The 23,269-nt window shown below is 35.4% G+C and overlaps 2 protein-coding genes and 1 non-coding gene across 3 annotated transcripts; 1 reads left to right on the top strand and 2 right to left on the bottom strand.

Annotated features, from left to right (window-relative positions):
• Window positions 1-1,252: 1,252 nt before the first annotated feature.
• On the bottom strand, window positions 1,253-10,636 carry LOC111878467 (ATP-dependent helicase BRM). The gene is made up of 13 exons (XM_052770263.1): window positions 10,051-10,636; window positions 8,285-9,463; window positions 6,056-7,324; window positions 5,867-5,979; window positions 5,687-5,774; window positions 5,432-5,611; window positions 5,258-5,341; window positions 4,982-5,185; window positions 4,650-4,886; window positions 3,073-4,563; window positions 2,452-2,967; window positions 2,104-2,349; window positions 1,253-2,035 (listed from the first exon to the last, which is right to left on the bottom strand). Exons 1-13 carry the CDS (start codon window positions 10,213-10,215, stop codon window positions 1,445-1,447), a joined length of 6,363 nt encoding a protein of 2,120 aa, XP_052626223.1. The 5' UTR covers window positions 10,216-10,636; the 3' UTR covers window positions 1,253-1,444.
• Window positions 10,637-18,665: 8,029 nt separating this feature from the next.
• Window positions 18,666-18,754, bottom strand: TRNAY-GUA (transfer RNA tyrosine (anticodon GUA)). The gene is given in 2 exon segments: window positions 18,666-18,701; window positions 18,718-18,754. It is a non-coding gene; the product is annotated as a tRNA-Tyr (tRNA).
• Window positions 18,755-19,536: 782 nt separating this feature from the next.
• LOC111878514 (uncharacterized) lies at window positions 19,537-21,332 on the top strand. The gene is made up of 3 exons (XM_023875027.3): window positions 19,537-20,004; window positions 20,671-20,799; window positions 20,890-21,332. The coding sequence occupies exons 1-3, from the start codon at window positions 19,648-19,650 to the stop codon at window positions 21,055-21,057; spliced, it is 654 nt and encodes a 217-aa protein (XP_023730795.1). The 5' UTR covers window positions 19,537-19,647; the 3' UTR covers window positions 21,058-21,332.
• The last annotated feature ends 1,937 nt before the right edge of the window (window positions 21,333-23,269 follow it).

Below are 23,269 nucleotides of genomic sequence, written 5' to 3' on the forward strand. Positions count from 1 at the left end.
CATGTCGCTTTGTGGCATCTCCTGTAACTTGGTGGCATATCATGTCACATCGTGACACATCCCATCACTTTGGCATATCAAGTCACTTGGTTGCATATCAAGTCACTTAGTGACATACCCTGATTCCAAAGTGGCACATCCAAGCATAAGATAGCACATCTTGATCATAGATGGTGCATCCATGCACCAGGATGCTCCGTACCCCCGTGTAGAATATTTGTTTCTTTGTCAGGAGATCCATTCTCTTCGTAAGATGATTCATTCATTTGTCACATGCTACATGAATCACAAGTGCTCAATTGAATTCCAAGTGCTCTATATTGGACAAGACTTCATACCCCTACACACGTTTAGTGTTTAAACCTTATGACATGATACATTTACTAGGTTTAAACCTTAACCTTCTAACTTAACACAAATTTGAGGTGAAAATAAATAGGTTGACACAGCATGACATGTTAAATAAGATGGATGGATTATGGTCAAGTTCTCTCAATAAATTTAATATTTGTAACTCAACAGGACATGTTTGTCAGGTTTATAAAATGGGTGTCTTTGAATGATTTTCACAAGATGTTTGCATAAAATTGGGCTTGAAAATTTTCACAAATTTAATATTTCATCTTTTCCCTCAAATATGTAGTTGACTGCTGCGGGTCTCTAAAAGCATAACCTTGCTAAAAGGAAGCAAATTAGTTTAGCTATCAAAATAGAGCCGTGTAATGTATCCCTTGATCTCTCTCTTTGTCTCTCTCAATCTTGATCCAAATTTATCTTCAACGAACTGTGCCCTTAATCTTCATTTACTCCCATTCCCCTTCGGAAGGAGAATGGAGTGGAGATAATATGCATAATTAACTAGACCAAAGACCAAAGTGAAAGGACAAATTTGCAGTAAAATAACGCTTAATATGCCAAATTAGCTAGCTTGAGATTTACAAAAGCCAAAAAAAAAAATGACAACCAATGGTAACAGCAAATCAATAAGAGTTTGCAACCAAATATAAAAGAGCATCAAAATACAACTAAATTGAAGTTTCGAAATCAGTACCATTGTAAATAAATTTACGCATTACACTCACATATGTGTGTATGGACAAGGAGGACGCGGAACAGCAGCCTAGCAGGTACTGCAGTTGCATTTTATTTTAATAGTGATTTTTAGTCATTGACTCACTCACAGTGAGTGTGGACACCCTCCCCTCACACCCTAAGGACACAGATAAAAGATTGTAACACATACAAGAGGGGCTTATGAAGGAGACTGGAAATCAATAAACACAACATAGCGCATTACAGTTCATCATTGATAACAAAGATGAAAGATCTTGTGAGAAACAAGTAAAGTATATACCACTATCCACATTAACCTTCAAAACCAATATAGCCACCCCACTCCACCCAACTTGTAACATTAACATACACACTAACCTGCAAATCATCATCATAGTTGACTCGGCCGCCTCTTCCCTGCATCTGTCCTCATTCTCTTAACAGGGTTTGCCCAACCAACATTAGCTTGTTGACCAACCAGTTGTTGACTTTGACCTACCCCTCTACTTTGACCCTGACCTTGAACCGGGCTCCTAATCCCCCGAGCAATCGGCGAAACAGGACCACCCAACCCCCCACCATTCCCAGGTCTCACCACCCCAGACTTCTCTCTGTCCTTTCTCTTCTTTTTACATATAACAAGCTCACCTGGATGGGTCAACACTCTAGGACCAGGTTCTTCCAGACCATGGGCCGGGGCTGGGGCTGGGGCTGGGGCTGCACCCCTACCGAACCGTGTCTCTCTACTCGGGATGGAGTTGGACCCACGTGGAACCGGCCTTGGGGGTAGACTCGGTTCGGGCTCGACTTCCATCATTGGTTTTGGTCGCTTGGGTGGCAGCAACCCTCTTGGAGATGAGGAAGAAGCCATGGACCCAGAGAAACTCAGTGCACTCCTGGCTTCTCGGAAATCCGTATCTGGAAATGCAATCTTCATTATATCGAAAAACAAATCATGCACTTTCCTTGCTTCGGACCTCACCTGTTTATCAGAATTAATACAATCAGACAAGTCAGTCAAAATTGGTCAAACCAGTTAAGGCTTCATACCTCATGGGAAAATCCAAAATACTGCATTCCGCCTTTTAACATAAGCTGTACATCAGCTATCAAATCCATAACTCCATTGTAGTCCAATCGGTCAACACGAATCTCAATCTTCCGTAAATCAAGAAGATTGTTCCCGACACTGCCCCCAGGACTTCCGGTTCTCTTCCACAAATCAGTAAGCAACGGGATAATTTGCTGCCCTTCCTTGTCAATTCTCCTCTGGATCTTTGTGATCACATTTTTACACTGCAAAGCAAGATAGTCAGTCAGTCTCAGTCATCAGTCAACATAACATATTTGACCAAGATCATTGTTATTGTTAAATGTTAATGTAATACTAATACATACCCTTCTCTGGATAGCCTCAGTCATGATGGGTCCACTTCCATTCTTTACTTTCACTTCCGAGTGCGAGTGCGAGTGCGAGTGCTCAGCATCTGAAGGTGTAGATATGGGATTAGGTCTGGTTGGTTTCCCAGGAACATGAAGATTGGCCTTGTTTGGGATTTTCCGGTTAGCCGGAGGAGTTCGTTTGGCCTTCAACGAGGTCGAAGAGTTGCTAAGATGATGATCATTCTTGTAAGTGTTTTTCTCTTGAACCATTTTTTGTTCAGGCTGAGTATTATGCATCTGAGTCTTCCCAATGCCATGTAGTCTACGGTCAGCTTGAAAGGAGTCAACACGAAGGAGTGAATCAACAGCAAGCCTCGGTCGAACTCGAATACTACGTTTCCGTTTTATTTTTGGTTGTAACACCTGTTCATCTTCATTTTCTTCACGATCATGGTTCAAACTACCAGATCGTTGAAGTTCCATATGCGATTCTCCAGACATGGCAATCTCCCCTTCTTCAAGATCATCATGCTAGTTGTTGCAATTTTTGCATATACAAAAAACAAAAAAGTTAGACACTACTATGCAAGTAACATGATTTTCTTTCTTTTTAAGTTTTTGATAAAAGAGGCATACCAATCTTTTGGAACGAGGACCTGGCCGGGATTCTAATGCAGAAAGTGAACCGAATTTCTGGGAAGAAATAGAAGGCACTGGTACTGGGATTACTCGTCTGCTACCTGAAGATGATCCAGAAGAACCAGATCCTTGTAACCTATGATTGTGTCTAGTACTAGGATGATACTCGTCATCTTGTGTGGTGGGTACCTCATTAATGACAGGTGTTTCATCGTCCTCTTCAGAATCACCCCCGTTGACGATCTCTTCAGATGTAGCTTCAGAGAACTCCTCTATGTCATCATCTAGTTCAGCATAATTCTTCTTCCCTTTATATCTTCCCCTTCTTTTTTCATTAACATCAGACGCCATATCACTTGGTTCCACACCAATATTATCCGTGTACAAAATGTTTTTAGGTGGTTTTTTAGACATACGCGCAACTGTAGCATTCACTTCCCGTGTACCGGCACGGAGCCATTTAGGTACTTGATCGTATCGGGTCATCTCTTCAGCCCAATCGAATTCCTCATCCATTTGATCAAAAAGCTCAACTTCCTCTTCGCTTCTCGCAATCATTCGGTTGACTTCTTGTAAAGAGGGGACATCATGTACAGTTTCTTGATACCTCTCTTCATCTTTCAACAGTGACTCCAAAGTTGACCGTCTTTCTTCGTGTGTTGTTCTCTGGTCAAACCTTCCCGCATTGATGACTTCATCAGCCATATCGATTTTGTATTGTTGGATGTTGTTTCTTATGAGACTCTCGATTGATCCTATGTATCGGTCTTTACCCGCCAGGTCATCGTCCGAGTCGACACTGCCTCCGTTTCTGAAGTTATCTTCCTTTTGATGACTCGAGACTTTATCAACCACAGCTTCCATGTAGATGACTTTGACTTCCCGTGTTTGACCAATACGGTGGGCCCTAGCAACCGCTTGTTCTTCGTTTTTAGGGTTTGGGTCAGGGTCGTATATGATCACGGTGTCGGCTGTTTGAAGATTTAGACCACGTCCAGCTGCACGAATGCTCAGCAGAAAAATGAAACAATCCGTGTCAGGGCTATTAAAGTCAACAATTGCTGACTCACGGTCTTCCAAGCTTGTTGTACCATCGATTCTTCTGTAGACAAGTCTACGCCACTGTAAATATTCCTCCAAAATGTCTAGAAGCTTTGTCATTGTGCTGAAAAGAAGTACTCGGTGCCCTGTTCTTTGAAGCTTTATCAGGATTCTATCAAGCACCCATAATTTCCCACATGATCTCACAAGAAAGTCCTTGGAGAAATCGTTGAAATACGGGTAGTTAAGTAGAGGATGGTTGCAGGTTTTTCTGAGCTCCATGCATCTGTTGTTCAATGGCTTGAATGTTTTAGCTTGGTACATTGAACTCTTTTGAACCTTTCGTTTCTCGTCTTCCGGGTCGACCCGGATAGTACCCGTGGCCTTTATCCAATCGTATACCGCACCTTGGATAGCCGACATTTTACATCGTAACTTGATTGAGATCTGTGATGAATTATTATTTTTATATTATGCCAAACAGCAAAGAGAAAATTTGGTGGTGTTTTTATGAGAATGAATGAAAGATTTACCTTTGGAGGAAGTGAGCCTTCTACATCTTCTACACGGCGCCTGAGCATGAAAGGCTCCAAGATTTGATGAAGCCGATGGATAATGATGACTTTTTTCTCGGTTTCCAACCAATCATCTTCATTGTGGGCAACTTCTTTTTGAAAGGGCTGTGAGAACCAATCATGAAAAGCTTTCTTATTGTCAAATACTTCAGGGAGTAATAGATTCAGTAATGACCACAGCTCTTTCAGATCATTCTGCAAGAGAGGAAAAAATACAGTGCTTATTAAACTATATCATACTATGGTCAACATTCATAGTTTGACCAGACAGAGACTTAACATTAACAGACCTGTAAGGGGGTGCCTGTGAGGAGAAGGCGCCTCTGGCAGCGGTATTTGTCAAGGTCACGAGCTAAAACAGATTCTCTATCTTTCATTCTTTGAGCTTCATCGATGATTATGTACTTCCAGTCAACTCTTGCAAGTTTTGCACGGTCAAACATGATGAATTCATAGGTTGTCACAAGGACATTGAATTTCATAGCACAAACCTCCTGAAAGCAAAAGAATATGTAAGTAAAGAATTTGAAATGGGAAAAAGAAGAGAAGCTATGAAGAAATCTTACTTGAGAGAATAATTTTGATCGTTGATCTTTGTTACCAACATAGTAAATGCAGGACACATTTGGCAACCAAGTATGTAACTCACTCTGTACAGAAAAATCAAGGTTATACAAGAACAAAAGAAAAAACTTATTAACAGGAAATTAATCAAGGTTAAGTCAAGTGAGTGAAGCAACCTTCCAGTTAACAAGAACTGCATTTGGAACAATTATAAGATGTGGGCCATAATTGCTTTTGAACTCCATCAGATAAGCAATCAAAGCCATAACTTGTACAGTTTTCCCAAGACCCATTTCATCTGCTAATATGCCATTCAACTTATTGTTATACAATGAAAGCATCCACTGCAGTCCAACCTGGAAGGAAATCAATTATAGTTTTAGATAAAAGGAGAGCATAAATCTATCTAATGAAAAATAAAAGGGACATACAAGTTGATAGTCACGTAAAGTTCCTTTCCGCAGCATTGAGGGTTGCCGTATGACCCTTTCACTCACAGCATGTGCAAGAGTATAATATCTGTTGATAACAACAACATGAAGCAAAAGATTTACAAAAACCATCTTATTAAGTTCTAATTAATCATCTAGCAATAATCAAAAGGAGCTTACTTGCTGACAGAAGAACTATCCTGAGGTGCATTCATTTCAGAGAAACGATTTCTTATTAAAACTTCTTCCCTCGCACATGATGCTGCAGCTCTCACTTCTTCTTCAGATAAACCCTTTGTTTTTTCAATAAATTCACAATCATAAGTTACATATGAGATGAAAAATCGTAAACACAAAAGTAGAAAATACCTGAGCTCTTGCTGCTACAGATGCAGCATTTGCAGCCTCATCTACTTCTTGTTGATTCTTGGCAGCTGTAATTTTGCCTCCAAGTTTATTTAAATAATCTTCTGTCTGAGACAAAAACGAGGAAAGAACCTCATATCTCTCAGCAGCTTCACCCGGAACACTAGTTTGTTGTTCCATAAGAATCTCTCTATACCTCTCCACATCGTTATTTTTCAAAGCCTCCATTCTTTTACTTCTATCGTCATCTCTATTCTTTGAGAACTCCCTCAACATCTTCTCATGGTACTTAGCAACACCCCTGTTTCTAGAAGTCCGTGCATCACGGATGGCCCAGTGAGATTCTAGAAGCTTCTTACGCCATTGGAAGATTGATTTCAATTGTTTTTCCCTAATCGCCCTCTGAGCAGCTTGCACTTGTCTGTTGAGCTCCATACGTTGTCGCTCACATAGTCTAACAAATTTCCTATATGGTCTATCTGGCATAGCCATTATTTCTTGTTGCTGTTGATCAACTTCATCTCTTACACGTGCTTGTACGTCTTGTAGTCTGAGTTTCTTTTCCTCAATTTGTAACCTCAAAACAAGATCTGGCCTTATCCTTTTTCTCTCTAGATTCAAATCCAGCAAACCGTTAATCTTCTTTAAATTCTCATCTCTCCTTTTGTTAACCACTTCAGTACCTTCCTCAAGAAAAAGATCTTTCACATCATATGCTAGAGATAGATTGTTATTGTTGTTGAGCATCATACTTGATCCGAAAGAATCGTGTTTCCGAGTGAAGAAAGGAAAGTCAAACAGTGGACCATGGTACTTTCTAGAAGGGCCAGGATCTTTTGTTTGAGGTGAGTTCCCTGGTTGTGAAGTCAATCTAGATTGGACAGTTTCAGGGACAACATCAGGTCCTGAAGCAACTGCCTTACCCTTGTCTGTTACACCCTCATTTGCCTCATGTTCCTGTTTAGGAGGAAATGCAGTAATTCTCTGTTCTTCTTTTGCAGGGGGAGGAGCCGATGGAGTTTCCTTTATTATAGGTGTGGCTTGTGCATTAACTGTTGCTTTATCCTCATACGCTTCTCTTTTCAAGGTGTTCATTCCAGCAGACAGAGTCACAGCTTGAAGATCCTTGTTATTGGACTCCACAGGGCTTCTAACTGAAGCTCTATCATGGTTAGCTACTACAGCAGGGGAAGCCACCTGTTGCAACTGTACTTCAAGGGGAGGTGGGGCAATAGCTTGTACTAGTTCACGAGGCAGAGTTCTATCTCCTTTCTGCCATCAAGTCAAATCCATAAGTCCACCAAAAAAAAAAAAAAAAAGAGAATTGTACCCAAAAAAAGTAGCCTGAGGGGTTATTTCTTTTCTTTTTTTTATCATTAAGCCCATACGGATAAAGTGGTTGAATGGGTAATGATGTATATCTGAATAAAGTGTTGTACTGAATGAACCGTCGGAAAATGAGTAAATGAACATTTTACCCTTCTGTATAGAAAGGAGGGTAAATAACAGATGATTTTATTTAAGAACAGTTCTAAATTAGAGTTTACTTTCTATAAATAACAATACAGATGATAATATATTTAATTACAATAAGATTAGCAACTTAGATTGATCATGAAATTTAATCATAAATACTATTAATAGTAGTTTTAACCGGACATAGTAGTTAAGAATTGTTTTGATTGTGAATAAACTTCAACTCGAACAAATATGTTGACCTAAGAAGGTTTTACACTAGTTTTGATCTTAAGAAGCTATTAGACTTCAGTTTTCAAAGATGATTATAAGAAAAATATCGTTAAAATAATATTTTAATACAAAGTAAAATGATTTTGGAGGTTGTAAGTGTTTGAAATGTTCGAATACGTAAATGAAAATGGTCTGAAAATTCAAATTCAAAAAACCATTAAGCAAAGCTTTTTCAGATCAAAACTAATGTAAAACCTTGTTAGGTCATCATGAAGGGAAACATGAGAAGAGTTGTCTGGAGGGAAAAAAAAAAAGGGGGGGGGGGGTGGTAAATAGGTAAACAAGTAGTGTCCAAATACATTAAGCCAAGTTTTTTGCTTAAACCAGTAAGCTATTCTGTCCGAATTAAGTCAAAAAACAACAGTGATATAAATAGTTGTCCATATTACGTGCTTAGCCCATTAAGCTCATTAAGTCGGAAAGAAATAACCCCTGAGATGATAAATGAAAAATATATTTTAAAAAAAAACAAGTTTTGCAAACCTTTATACGCCTGAAAGCCAGAATCTGGGCTTTGAGAACATGTAGTTGCTGCTTTGTAAAGCCTGGGTGTGGTTGGCCTTGTGGTGTTTGTTGTTTCTGAGATGTTAAAGGGTTTTCCAATCCAACACCATTAGCTGAAGCTGCAGGAGGCTGTGGAGAAGACCTATTCATCTGCTGCCTAGCATGCTGTAACTGCAACAGATGATCTGGACCCAGGCTCATGTTAGCAGGTGACTGTGGGGGAGGCATAGAAGACACTCCACTGCCAATACCATTATTGGTGGGTTGCCTAGGTGGCAACTGGTTCATGTTCTCCCTCCCATGAATGGGGAATTGCTGACCTTGACCTTGACTTGCATTTGAGGTTGAACCCAGATGACCAGGTGACATTGTCTGCCTTGCTTTTGTAGACCCTGAATGCCCAGACACATCACTACGGGGAGAATTTTCGTTTGTGAGTTGTGGAGAGGTGACCTGTTGTTTTGACATGGAGACCTGTGGGCTCATGTTGCTTTCGTTGACTTTTTGTTGACCAAGCATCTTAGACTGCATGAGTGGCATTAGTTGCGCCATCAGATTAGCATTTTGAGGAAGTGAAAGATCAATGTTACGTTCAAGAGCCATAGCTTGCATTGCCTGCAGTTGAGCAGCCATTGACATCTGGCTGTTTCCCATATTATGGACACCCTGTTGAGCTTGTGGGGTTTGCATAGGTCTTATATTATTCCCTAGGGATGTGGGAATTGCAAAATGTTTCTGATTCTGATTTTGACTTTGACTTTGGTCAGAAACTGTCTGGTGGCCTTCCTCCATTGGCTGCTTCCCTCCAAGGCCAAAATGGTCAGGTGGTTTCCCCATCATTCCCATTTTCATTTGCTGCTGGGCTTGCATGACAGGAGATGACTTCTGTTGGGCTTGTTGGGCCTGTTGGGCCTGTTGGGCATGGAGGGCATATTGCATGTAAGCCTGCTGCATTGGATTCATCATGTGTTGATCAAAACCCTGTCTCATATTCTGTCCTTCCTCTTGCCCATGCTGCTGAGCTACACGTTGCATTTGCATAGAGCCAGAACCCGAGGCAGCACCACCTCCTAATACTCCTCCTTGCCGAATTCCAGATTGATAGGCTAATAAAGCTTCTCTCCCATCAGGGTTTCGAAGTAACTGTTGTTGCAAAGACTGCATAAACAACGTACACACACATCAAAACCATCTGGATTAAATCTTCGCAGAGCAGTAACATAAAAGTACTCAAAAAAGGTTAAAAAGTTAGTGGCGAAGTCAGATTAATAGGACACATTTGTCCACGGGTGCATTTCAAAATCTTTTTCTTGGGAGTAGAAAGAAATTGCAGATTGTTTACAGACCTAACTCTAGCTCATTTAACTTAAGAAATCAAGCTGACAAGACACTTTAAGTGAGTACAGTAAGATACCACACCAACTTTTAACATAGTTAAATATTATCCTTCCAAGACTGATTACCTCGTTCCAGCTTTAAACAGAGAAGCAGAGTTAAAATGGTTGAAACACAGACTATAGGTTTGTTCAAATATAGTATCACAGCCGAACAAAGTTAGTATCTTCTGTGGCTAATTTGGTAGAATATGATGACTAGATCAGTTCTATTAACAATTTGAACAGAGAATGATGACTGTGTGCCAAAATTTAACTTGAGCTAATCTAAAGAATCTTCCAACTGAGTGTGCATTCAGTAGCTAATATCAGTGATCAAATCACCACAGCAAGAAAAAAAAAAACCCTAACCTGTCTTTGCTGTTGATGCTGCTGCTTCATCGGATCAAACCCCAAATGGGGCGCGGACACTGCTGAAGATGAAGAAGACGGCGATGCAGATGAGGACGGTGGTCCGGGCACCATGTTTCGCCCATGGCCACCCCCTCCCTGCTGAGCCCCACCACCAGATTGCATGCAAAAATTGTACGATATCTTCTATGAGTAAAAAGGAAAAAATAAATTGCAAAACATAAAAATCGAACACCGTAATTAATCCAAATCCTTCCAAATTAACGCTGTCGTTTAACCCTTAACGATCACTCAAGTCTCAACGCCACTTTCCCTCTCTAAAATACTAAAATTTTCCTTTCCCGAAAAAGAGAGAAAAAATCGACAATTTGGCAGAATTTCAGAAATTGTTTTTTTCGCACGAATCAGATCGTGTGGGCCACTAGTGCGATGGATCTTGAAGACGGCGAGCCACCGAAGTTACCGGAAGAATCATCTGATTTGCGCGCAGGCTCTCTTTCTCTCTCACCTAGTGGTGTGTGGAGATTTCACGCCCAATTTCATCAGTCAAACCCTAGAACTGTCTAATTTTTACCCCATTTATTTCTGATGGTTTGCGTGTAGGAGGAATATATTGCTCTGAGCTCTCTTTTTAGATGGTCCCACAATATTTGGTTAACCAAGGTTGGGGTTCCGTAAACTCTAGTTAATTTGGCTGGGTCCCATCAATTACTATACTTTTTCTTGTCTTAAATGGGCTGGCTCGAATACTTTTATCATGGTTTTTCATTTTTTTCGTCTTTTTATCCTTATAATTATTGTTTTTATGTATTTTTAATTTACTTATCCCAAACCTAATGCATATTTATAACTATTAACTTTTAATATTTATCATTATCTTACTATTTAATATATTTTATTTATTCTATTACCTTGATTTTCGTGATTTAAAAAAATATATTATTTTTTGACCCTTCATTTAAGATGTATTTTATTATAAATAAAAAAGTTAATCATTGATAATATTTTTTTAAGATATTTTAATAAAAAAACCATCTCAGGTTTATCTCTGATTTTATAAATCCTTTATAAATTTTACTTTTTCCAATTTATTTTTGCAGTATTATATATATATATATATATATATATATATATTATACAAACTTTTTTCGCAAATGTTTTATATATTATTCCATAACTTTTTTAGAAAATAAAATAAAATAAAATAACTTAACTTTTTATATAATCTCTTTAAGCATTTTTTAACCCCCTTTTAAAACTATTTTATATCATTTTTGAACTATTTTTAACATATTTTTATCTTTTCCAATTGATATTTTTAAACTTTTTTATAATTTAGGAATGTTGAAGATATATATATATATATATATATATATATATATATATATATATATATATATATATATATATATATATATTGGGAAAACAAATAGAAAATAAATTATCAGGACAACAAATACTTAGGGGGTGTTTGGCTTAGCTTCTTAAAGCCCAAAAGTCCTTTTTGGAAAAGTTATAAAAATTCAGGATTTCCTGACTTTTCCAAAAAGTTGATTTTCCTTGTATAAAAACTCAAAAAGTAGTTTTTAAAACTAGTTTACCAAACATTTTTTGTTTTTTTTCTTTTCAAAAAGAACTTTTGGCTGTGAAAAGCTAAGCCAAATACCCCCTTAAACCAATTATAAAATGACACATGTGTTTTACTTTAAGATAAATATATAATATGGTAGTTTTTTCAATTAACCATCGTTGTCAGTTTCTTATTTTAGTAAATCATACACAAACTTCTTATAATAAACCACTAGGTGTGAGACTCATGTATTACATGGGTTTATTTAAAAAAAATTAAATATAAAATTTTAACAATTTGAAAACTTTAAATTTATAAGAAAAATAAGAAATTTTTTGAATTATTAAAATTAATGAGACTTTAATGCATTAGATATATTACATATATAAACCATTTTCTAATAAATATCTTACATATATATTACCTTATATATTAAATGTGGATTTTAATTTAATAAAATCAAAAATACAATAAAATGACAAGTGAAAAATAGAAAAATTTAAAATTTCTAGAAAATGTCATGTGTCCAAATGAATGAGAACAGGACATGTGGCAAAGTCATTTTCATTTATTAGGATAGATACGAAAATTGTTAGTAATTTATTCTATTATTTCATATTATGGAATCTAAAATTCGTAGAATTGTTGAAAAAAACTTGGATAAAGTTTGAAATCTTATATAAAAGTCAGGGATAATTCTTGTAAAAGACATTTTGGAACTTTTAAACATTTTTCAAAAACTTGTAAGAAATCATCCATTTTAAATATTTTTATTTATGTGTCAAACTTTTAGGTACTGTTCTTACGTTTTTACAACCTTTCTAGGTTGTACAGAATTTAAAATGATATAGTTTAAAAAGACTTATAAAATTATTTATAAATGCTGTATAAAAATTGTAAAAAAAATAAAAAAAATTATATAAAAATGTTTATAAAGTTATAAAAAGTTTAAAAAGATTGTAAAAAGGTTTAAAAAATATAAAAAGTATTTAAATAATTTGTAAAAAAAAACTCCTTGTTACTTAAAAATATATTTTTTTAAATAATAAATAATTATGAATAAAAAATAAAGTAATATTAATTATTATTTAAGAATAAACAAGTACTTGTTAGTTAATTACTAATGTTGTTTTTTAAATAAAAATTAATCATTATGATGTTTATTTAATAAATTATAAAAAAGTGATGTTTGTTTGGCTGACCTTATATTCAATATTTGAATCAGAACGAGTTAATTTACACTTTAAAACCAATATTATTGAAATCTTGTTGTCACTTGTAGCTTCTAAATACTTATTTGTGAACATTTCAGTTAATATCCTATTTAAAAAAAATATATTATATTTTGATAATGAGTTGGAAATATAACTTTTAGTATTTCTTTTATATAAAGAAAATACTTATTTGTGAACATTTCAGTTAATATCTTATTTAAAAAATATATTATATTTTGATAATGAGTTCGAAATATAACTTTTAGTATTTCTTTTATATAAAGAAAGAGATAATGCAACAATGAGAAAAAGATAAGCATTTAAAATACGTTATGGTATAAGAATCATCTAAAATATGATTTTTTTTTTAATTAATTTAAATAATTTATACCTAAATAATAGTTGGTGTATCATGGATTGTTTAGCAAATAAAACAAAATAAAACCTAGCAAGTTTATTAATATTTTGTAAGGTCTAACTAATGCAAACCAAATCATATCAGATGTGTTTTGTACGCAGTTTTTAAAAGTGTTTGAGAGATTTTAAATTTTAGCTTTTAACAAAACGTTTTAGTTTATACAAAAATCTCCGTTTGGCAGTACGAGCGTTTAGTTTTTACTTTAAACAGAACGTTCTAAATCTAAAAACTACTCCATGTAGCGTTTAACAAAACGCTACTAGGTTTTAAAATCAATTTTCATAACTGCTCTTAAAAATATATCTATATACTTATTTATTTTTAAACAATTGTCCTTCAATGTAATTTTACATGTTTCAAAAACTTCAATCTACATTTTTTTAAACAATTGTCCATAATTGATTTAAGGGCAATGCAACAAAAACAAAATTGTGCATGCATGGCATGGCTTAGTAATAGTAAGAAACTAAGAATTCATTCATGCCGTGAATTTATTATAAAATTAATGAATTAATCATAACATAAAATATGAAGATACTAGAATATTATTATATTTTAAATAAGTTATGGACCTCCTTCCTCCAAACTCCTAAGGGTCATATGAGGCAACAACATACCAAAATCGGGTCTTTCTATTGACAGGGGGTATATGAAGTTAGGCCGGAGAAAATGGTTCGACACGTCTTATAGGTATTCACCGGCCTGAGCAGTAGGCAGCTCTTGAGACCTTGAGACAGAGATTATGTGAGGCTCTGACCCTACCAGAGGTTGTTGAGTATTTTTGTGGTTTACCGTGATGCGTCGATCACGGTTTTGGGTGCAATTTTGATGCAGCAGGGTCATGTGATCGCTTACGCTTCGAGGCAGTTAAAGCCTCACGAGCGAATTACCCTACGTACGATTTGGAGTTGGGGGTGGTGGTGTTTGCCCTCAATACTTTGCGAAATTACCTCTATGGGGTCCGTTATACTATTTACATGGACCACAAGAGTCTGAGGTATTTGATGGATCAGTCGATTATAATTAGCATACTTACATGTGGGGGGTGTAATAGTCTTAACTATACTTATTATAGTTTATCATGGTTAATCGTAGTGGTAATAACCCCTTTTGTACATGTAATACCTTTAGTAATGTGTTTATTATGTAAATGCATCATAAACTATATTTGTCATAGCTTACCAAATGTTTGTATGTAATGGATGTAAACTTGTTTATATCAATTTATCATTTACCATGCTTAATATAGCAAATATCCATTTGTTAACTGATGAATGTCTATATAACAAGACAAAATAACATATATGGTAATAACATATCTTCACATGAAGGTACACACCTTGCTCAACAAGTTACAAGGCGTAAATGAAATTGAAAACATTTTTCTAGTATTACCATTTCTAATATGTTTTTAAAAAATTCATAGAAAAATCATTAAGGGTCCAAATCAAAATCCATAAATTCTGGGAGTTTGGAAAATGAGTCTAGTTTGTTCATAAATTTTATTATGATTTTTAGTGACCTCCAACTTGTGTGAAAAAGTCCATAATCACATACTGGTCCAGATTCGTTCTTGAAATGATAGGCAGTTTTGTAAAAATCCCCATAAATTGTAGAAAAATTGTATGGAGATGTGCAAGTAGTCATTTTAAAGCTAAGAACTTGAACTATTTGAACCTAGTACAATTTTGAAAACTAAAATGTTTAAGTTGCCCAAAACAGTCCGTGAGTGGAGTCTAACTTTTCTTATGAAAGTTGTTGAATGAATTTCGTTGTGTTCTTGTTGTTTTAACTTGTATCCCCCCCCCCCCCTTAAAACTTAAGAAAACATGAAAAGATATGGGTATGAACTCACCTTATGTGATTTCAGGTGGATGAATGTCGAAGAAGAGAAGTGTTCAACTCAAGAACACTTAGAAGGTTGCCTTGAAGATTCGAGAATCTAACACTAAAATGATGGAATTTGTGTAAGCAATCCATGATTGGAGTTGAAGGAAGTGTAATAATCATAAGGACGATGAAGATATTTACCAAAAGTAAAAGGAAAGCCTTGGAAGTCTCGAAATTGAGGGAGAAGAGTTGAGAGAAAAGTGTTTGATCTTTTGGTGGGAATAAGAGAAAATGAGTGAAGTGAGGAGAGAGGGTGGATGTTCCAGCTCTAAGAACATGGGAAATGGCTGGAAATGATGAGAAAATACATTAACATGACCTAGGTATGGTGGAAGGAGTGTGGCTGGTCATGGAGTGGGTGTGGGGGAGGCTGCTTGTGTCATAAACTAAAGAAAAGTCAACATTCCACCTCTTGTACTTCACCCACTCTTTTTTTGATAAGATTTATCCCAAAAAACGTGATTAATTAATAAATATGGGGCCTTATATGTTAAAATAAAGTTTTGGTGAAAATCCCGCGTTAAAATAATTAAAAACGGGCCTAAAATGCAAAACTAGTCGAAAACCGGATGAAATTGGCCTACCTGCGAGACCTCTCGGTTTTGGGCCGAGGTTCGATCCTAAAGCTGCTGGGCCCGAAGGCAAAATGGAGCGAAAGAGGCAGGAGGTGAAGGCGAAGGTAGGGTTCGGTGCTCAAGCAAGGTTCGGTCCAAAGGGACATTCGGGTTCGGTTCATGGCAGCTTTGGTCCTTCAGCAGTTCAGTCCCTATAGGGACCTTCGGTTCTAAGAGGGTTCAACCCTTAAAGAGGGGTTTCGGGTCCTTAAGCCCATTTTACCCGTTTTTACCCCGTTTTCAAGCGGTTTTTGACCCGGTTAAGGGTCGGGATACCCGAAATGATTATACAAAGTTAAAGGAACTTTTGAGAGAGATTTGGGAGAGATTTCACATACTTGGAGAGATTTCTCATACTTGGAGAGATTTAGGAGAGATTTCACATACTTAGAGAGATTTGGGAGAGATTTCACATACTTGGAGAGATTTCTCATACTTGGAGAGATTTGGGAGAGATTTTAAATATAGAGAGATAAAGTGAAAGAGATTGGGAGAGGCTTCTTTTGTGACTTTTTTGAGTGCTTGGCTCCGCAACACAAGGTACGTAAGCCCCGTTAAGCCATGTTTAAGGATCTTACACACTCCCAATGAGTATGCAACATTGTTTTATCGGTTTGGTTCATTACTTACCACAATTTTAGGTTAAGGAAATATAGGTATACAAACTTTCCAATTGATGATTTCTCATTAGAATAGCGATTTGTATAGTAATTACCTAACGTAAGCCCTAGTACACAAGGTTTAATTGAGTCGACCGGTTTGACTTGTTGACTTTAGTTGACTATGACTTGACCGGAAATTGACGGTTGTCACATCTCCCCCTGGATGTTTGAGGTTTTAAGCTTATGGTATTAGAAAATTGTCATCTTTGGCATACTTGATTGATGAAATTAAATGTATAAAGATCTGGTCAAATGGAGAAGTCGTGCAAAAGCAAGTGTAGGCATCATAAATAGTATGGGATTGTTCAAAGTTCATATCCAAAAAAGCTGTATCACTTAGAACATTTATTCAGGGAAAGGGGAGATGATTGCAACATATGTTTTGATTGAGATATCTTATGAAGTTTTGTAGCCTACTATTGAATCATATCATAGAAGCAAGGTAGCTTACATACTTGCAAATCATGTTATTTTCACTTCAGGCCTGGTAGAATTTGAAAATTAACAATCTTTTGGTGAAATTTGTCATAGAGCTTATTATGATGCATGACAGGTGTTTGTGGAAGTTCCTGAAAAATAATCTGACCATACCATGTGGTATTCATTCTGTCAGATTTACTAAAATTTTGTGTTATTTATTTGTCACGTAAAAGCATTCTCAAAGAATATTATTCTTACATGATTTGATTCATGGCAGTTATTTTCGTAAAATGTCTAATTTCATTGATGATCAAGGGCTTGAAGATTAGACGATGGCTGAACAACTGTCACCGGTCTTCACAAAGGAAAGAGCTATTCTTCTGATAGAATAATCTACAATAGAATGATATGAGTATATGTAATAATATATTCTGCTAGAATATTCAGGTCGAATAATATACAAGGTTTTGTTTGTTATTAGCGAGTATTTCATTGTCATAGACTATTATATAAAGTTTTTACTTTTAGAAGAATGTAATGAAGATTTTGAAGTTGTATCCAAAAATATGTTAGTAGTCGGTGTTGGCATTCTCATAGAATATCATTCTAATAGAATCATGTATCCTGAAATTCCTAGAAAATATGATCCTACCAGAATGTCATTCTAATAGAATGAAATCGGGTTTAATTATAAAAATTACGTTATACTTAAAATTAAATTAAAGTAATTAAAAAAATTAGAATTCGTAAAAATTAGAATGTCATTTTCTCGGAATGTCCGAATTAAAAGAATTATATTTGTAAAATCGGTTTTTTAAAATTAATAGAATCTATGATCCCTTAAAAAATGCAATTTTCCTTTAATAAATCTATATTAATTGACTAAATTACCGTTGTAATTAATTAAGACGATATTTTTCAATTATATTTAATTCAATAATATATATTAATCACTTTCTATAAATAAGTAAATTTGATTGACCCACATTTATGCATACAATAACACAATAGATACTCTAAACAAAATAACCTAAGCACACACACACACACACATATATATATATATATATATATATATATATATATATATATATATATATATATATATATATCTTAATTACCTTATAAAACATTTTTGGTCAAATGCTGAATTTTAAGTCGTACAAACATACAATGCATTTGTACAATCAATTTATGCATTACAAAAAGAGTAAAGTACATATGGTCAACAATTGAAAATGTCAAATCTCTTATCCCCTATTTTTAGGCTATTTTGACCCGGTTCATTCCTTATCTCCGTATTTCTCCAAATCTCGCAATTTCTGTTCACAAATCTTGGATATATATTGCTGACGTTTCCATTTTTAGGGTTTAATTCATCTTTCAACATTCAACCACCATTGTCACATCCGTCGCTTGACGCGGGTACACGGCTAATGTATATATATATATATATATATATATATATATATATATATATATATATATATATATATATATATATATATATATATATATATTTCCTTTCATTTTTTCCAAACACATTTGGTAAGTCCATCAAAATAATTAAGGTATGTTTTAAATACTTTTTATAAATAAATTGTTGTGAACTTTTAAATTTTAGATGGATCAAATTAACAATATTTACATTATGCAACCTAGCATCTCCCACTCCTTATGACCTTAACATAAAATGTTGATTTTTATTTACGAAAAGTAAAATCTACTTTGTAGTAAGAAAAGTCACCACGCCGTTTTTCAATAAGATAAATAAAACATTCAAAGCAAGTACACGAAAAAAAAAATGCTGATTATTTAAAAATTAGTTCCGACCTGCCGGATTCGAACCAGCGACCTAAGGATAACAGCATTTAACCAACTACAGTCCTCCGCTCTACCAACTGAGCTAAGGTCGGCTTGTGTATATTTTGCATCCATTCATTATTTATAGTTTTCTTTTTTGTCTACTAAAAAACCAATTCGATGAGGCGATGATCTGAAAATTACAACTTCCAAGTTTAACTTTTAACAATTTGTTTTAAAATTTTAATAATGCTGATTTTGATTCAAAATCTTTTTAATTTTGTTATTATTAAAGGATTGTATCATTATGAGGCAGGGAGTTTATTAAATTCTGTATTCAATTGAAGTGTTTGCATAAAAAAGTGATTTGCCTTTTGAAAATTGTATATGACTTTTTGTTATAAAGTATTTATAACTTTTTTATGTAATATAAAAGACCAGTGTAATTTTTAATAGATCAGATGATTTTTTTTTGAACGGCAATAGTTTATTCATGCAAAATATAGTATTTTTTATGCATACAATAATTTTTCTGCATTACAATAATAACGTTGATATAAAACTTGATCAGTTAGAAAACGAGTCGTAACGTTGATATATGCTAACATGATCAATCCAAATCTGCTAAAAATGTTCTTTCAAAATCAATGATGAATCCAAATCTCTGAGTGGCAAGAAGGAATCTACACTTTTTCAAAATCAATTTTAAAAATCACAAGTTATTTTTTTCTTTTATATAACGTTGTCATGGTGAAAATATAATGGCTTAATCTAATGTTTATTGTTTAATGGAGTGAAGCAATGAAATTTTATTTTATTTTATTTGGTCATTAAATTGTGTAGTCCCACCTAAAAGGGTGTTCATATACTGGGACTTTCCCAGTGCTAATATGCGCCAAGGGTGCGTATGTGAAGACTGCTTTCAGTTGGAAAAGCTGTTAGCTAATATGTATGAGCAGTATATATATAGAGAGACCCATATCACAAACAGCAGACAGCGAAATCAATGGCGACTCATACGAGATTCGCGGCGGCGCTGGTGGAGGTGGTGTCTTCTACGATCCACATCCGTCTCCTACTCATCCTTATGATTCTAATTGTATCTGGAAACACCGGCGTATTAGGCGGGAAAAATGCGAGGATTCATATTCCTGATGAACTAGATGATGTGGTGGACGACGAGGAGGATGAAGCGTGGAAGGAATGGGGACGGAAGAAGAAAGTAGCAGAAGAGCCGTTTGATCCGCCACCGACGGATTTCTCGGAGATGGACTTGGCTAAGATGCAGGATGAGATGATGAAACGTCAGCACGGACCGTCATTTGGCTTCGTTAAGCTTCGGTTTGGCGTTCGGCGAACTCCGGTAGCTTGATTCTTCTCCTCTTTGATAATCGATAAACTGCATCCGCATTCCAAGTTTTCCCTATAGTTACCCTAGAAGAGCCACGATTTGTTTTTGAATGATCAAATCCGTTATTTTCTCAACTTCAAGAAACTGATATTAAACCTTCTTTTATCAATTATCATTTATAGGAAGTATTAAAAAAATCTTAACTAGCATAAAAAAGTCAAAATGCAGCTCTTGATTCTTCATCTTTCACAGGCTAGGTTTTAGATCTAGAAGTCTAGAACCAGAGTTTCACTCAAATTAGACTGAACAATGCATGTTGTCAACAAATATAATCCTTAATTGTTTCACTGTTCATTGCTTACCTGTTCAGTAGAGAGCAGAGACAAGCAACCTCTTACAGCCAACAATTTTTTCACAATTTGTATGTCCTGGAATAGGACTCATTACTTTTGTGGATTTTTTCAGCAATTGATGCATTGATTTTTGGGGTGGCTGTTTAGATTGCAAAAATCAGAGTTAGGTCGTACAAATTAGTCAAATTTAGAGAAGCAGACAAGGGTTGCCCTAAACTTACTTAGTATTGATATACTATTACTTATTATTATTTTGATTGATTAATCGGCTGATTTCATAATGGATGGATGGATGGATCATGATTTCATAATTCATACTTTGCAGGATATGATAACGGAAATTGCAATGAAATGGAGCAAAATTGCAAGAACAGGAGCCATTGAGGTGAAATTTATGGGTGTTGATGTGAGCACAATCATGTTCACTCTGGAAAAAGGCCAAGACACTCTAGAGGTTGGTTTTTTCAAATTCAACCATTTATACTATACCATGTTTTTTGTATTTTATTTCATTGGTTAATTTGTGTTTTGATTGATTATTCAGTTGAAAGAATTTATATTAAGTCAACCAGAGGCATATGAGATTAAGATTGGGGATCGGCTTTTTCGAAGACCAGGAGATCCTTCATTTGATGATGTTTTTGCAGATGACTACAACAAAAAGAACAACATTCATCCCTCAATCCATGAACATGAGAAAGATGAATTATAATTAAAAGTTAAAACCTAACTCTAAATATTCTCCTTTGGAATTTCTTGCTAGTTTCTGCAACATTCATCCCTCAATCCATGAACATGAGAAAGATCATTTTTTTTTTGTCTAATTAACTTGGGATTCCATGGGTATAAACGATCAGTTGTTTTAGATTTATGCTATAGTTCACAGATAACGATTTTTCCCCAATTGATTAATCATTCTTTTACTTTTGCATTAATTTGTTAATTTGCATAACAATAAAATAAAGATGTAGAACATCTCCAACTCAACACCTGATCTCATTTTTACACCAAATCTGGTATTAAAATTGTTCCAATCAAACACAAATTTCTACACCAAAACGGAATCATATTTGTTTTCCAAGTTTCTATTGTATAATTTGGTCATTCAATCTTGAATTTTATTCATTTATAGTTTATTATTTGTATAATGGCATTTCATATGTAATATTTGTTACTTATGATAATATAATTTGAATTGTTGTTAAATTACGGTATGTATTGAATTTATTTTATTTTCAGAACTTATTAAAAAGTTAATGTGATTTAATAATTTTAAAACATATTATATAGTTAAATAAAACACATATATACTTGACGTATATTATATTTTATAAAACATATAATTGTATAATTATATAATCTACAAACTTAAGGAAGTAAAAAGAAGATTGGTTAAAATTTGGGAATAGAAGCGGATATACAAATAAAAATATAAATAAAAAGGGTACTTTTGAAAATCTGTATAAGTTTGTGAAAGTTAATGAAAAACTCTCTGTTGTAGATACACCAGAGTTACAATGATATATATATATATATATATATATATATATATATATATATATATATATATATATATATATATATAGAGAGAGAGAGAGAGAGAGAGAGAGAGAGAGAGAGAGGTAAATAAATTACAAGAACTAATAGACAAAAACAGAATGGTACAAGAACTATATTTGTCTAATATCCCCCTTCAAGCGAATCGGTGGCGGTCCAAGGCGAAGCATGTGACGAAACTGTTCAAACTGTTGTCGTGGAAGGCTCTTAGTAAAAATGTCCGCTACCTGAAGCTTGGTAGGAACAAACATGGTAACAAGTTTCCCAGATACAACGAGCTCACGAACAAAATGGTAGTCAAGATCGATATGTTTGGCGCGCTTATGAGACACCGGGTTTTGTGTGAGAAATAGGGCACTCTGATTATCACACAAGATGGTCGGACGACCAGTGGGAAGAAAGTGAAGCTCACACAACAAGTGAGTAATCCATATGAGTTCAGCAGCAGTGTTAGCCATGGCTCGATATTCAGATTCACAGCTGGAGCGAGAGACCGTAGGCTGCTTTTTGGCACTCTAGGATACAAGATTACCCCCCAGGAAGATCGAGTACCCATAGGTGGACCGACGCGTATCCAAACAACGAGCCCAATCCGCATCAGAATAACCAACAAGGGTCGTAGATGTAGGTCTCGAAAAAGTTAGACCATAGGAGAGGGTGCCCTTAACATATTGGATAAGCCGCTTGACCGCCTGATAATGATCAATAGTAGGAGCCTGAAGAAACTGGCTAACTTGATTCACGGCATAAGAAATATCAGGACGGGTAATGGTCAAATATTGCAAAGCCCCAACAAGAGAACGATAATGGGTCGGATCTTGATAAGGTGTACCAGATGTAACAAAAGAGACACTCGGGGATAGTGGGGTCGCCACGGGCTTCGACTCAAGTAGGCCAGCACGGGAAACAATAGCATGAACATACTTGGACTGACTAAGAAACAACCCGGACGAAAGACGCTTGGCTTCCAAACCGAGAAAGTAGTTGAGGTGACCAAGGTCCTTGATCTTGAATTCGGTGTGAAGCTTGGAGATAAAAGAGCGAATAACAGCCGTATCGGAGCTTGTTAGGATAAGGTCGTCCACATAAATGAGTAAGTATAAGAGACAAGCACCACGTTGAAACACAAACAAAGAGGGATCCGCACGACTGCAAATGAACCCATTTGCCACAAGAAAGGAGCTTAAGCGATGAAACCAGGCCCTAGGAGCTTGTTTGAGGCCATAAATGGCCTTGTTAAGCTTGCAAACATGATTAGGGAAACGAGGATCCTCGAACCCGGGTGGTTGCCACATATACACCGTATCGGACAAGTGGCATGAAGAAAGGCATTGTTGACATCAAGTTGGTGGAGCTGCCAGCTATTA

The sequence above is a fragment of the Lactuca sativa genome, chromosome 4 (assembly GCF_002870075.4).
Source record: "Lactuca sativa cultivar Salinas chromosome 4, Lsat_Salinas_v11, whole genome shotgun sequence".
NCBI classification, from domain to species: domain Eukaryota; kingdom Viridiplantae; phylum Streptophyta; class Magnoliopsida; order Asterales; family Asteraceae; genus Lactuca; species Lactuca sativa.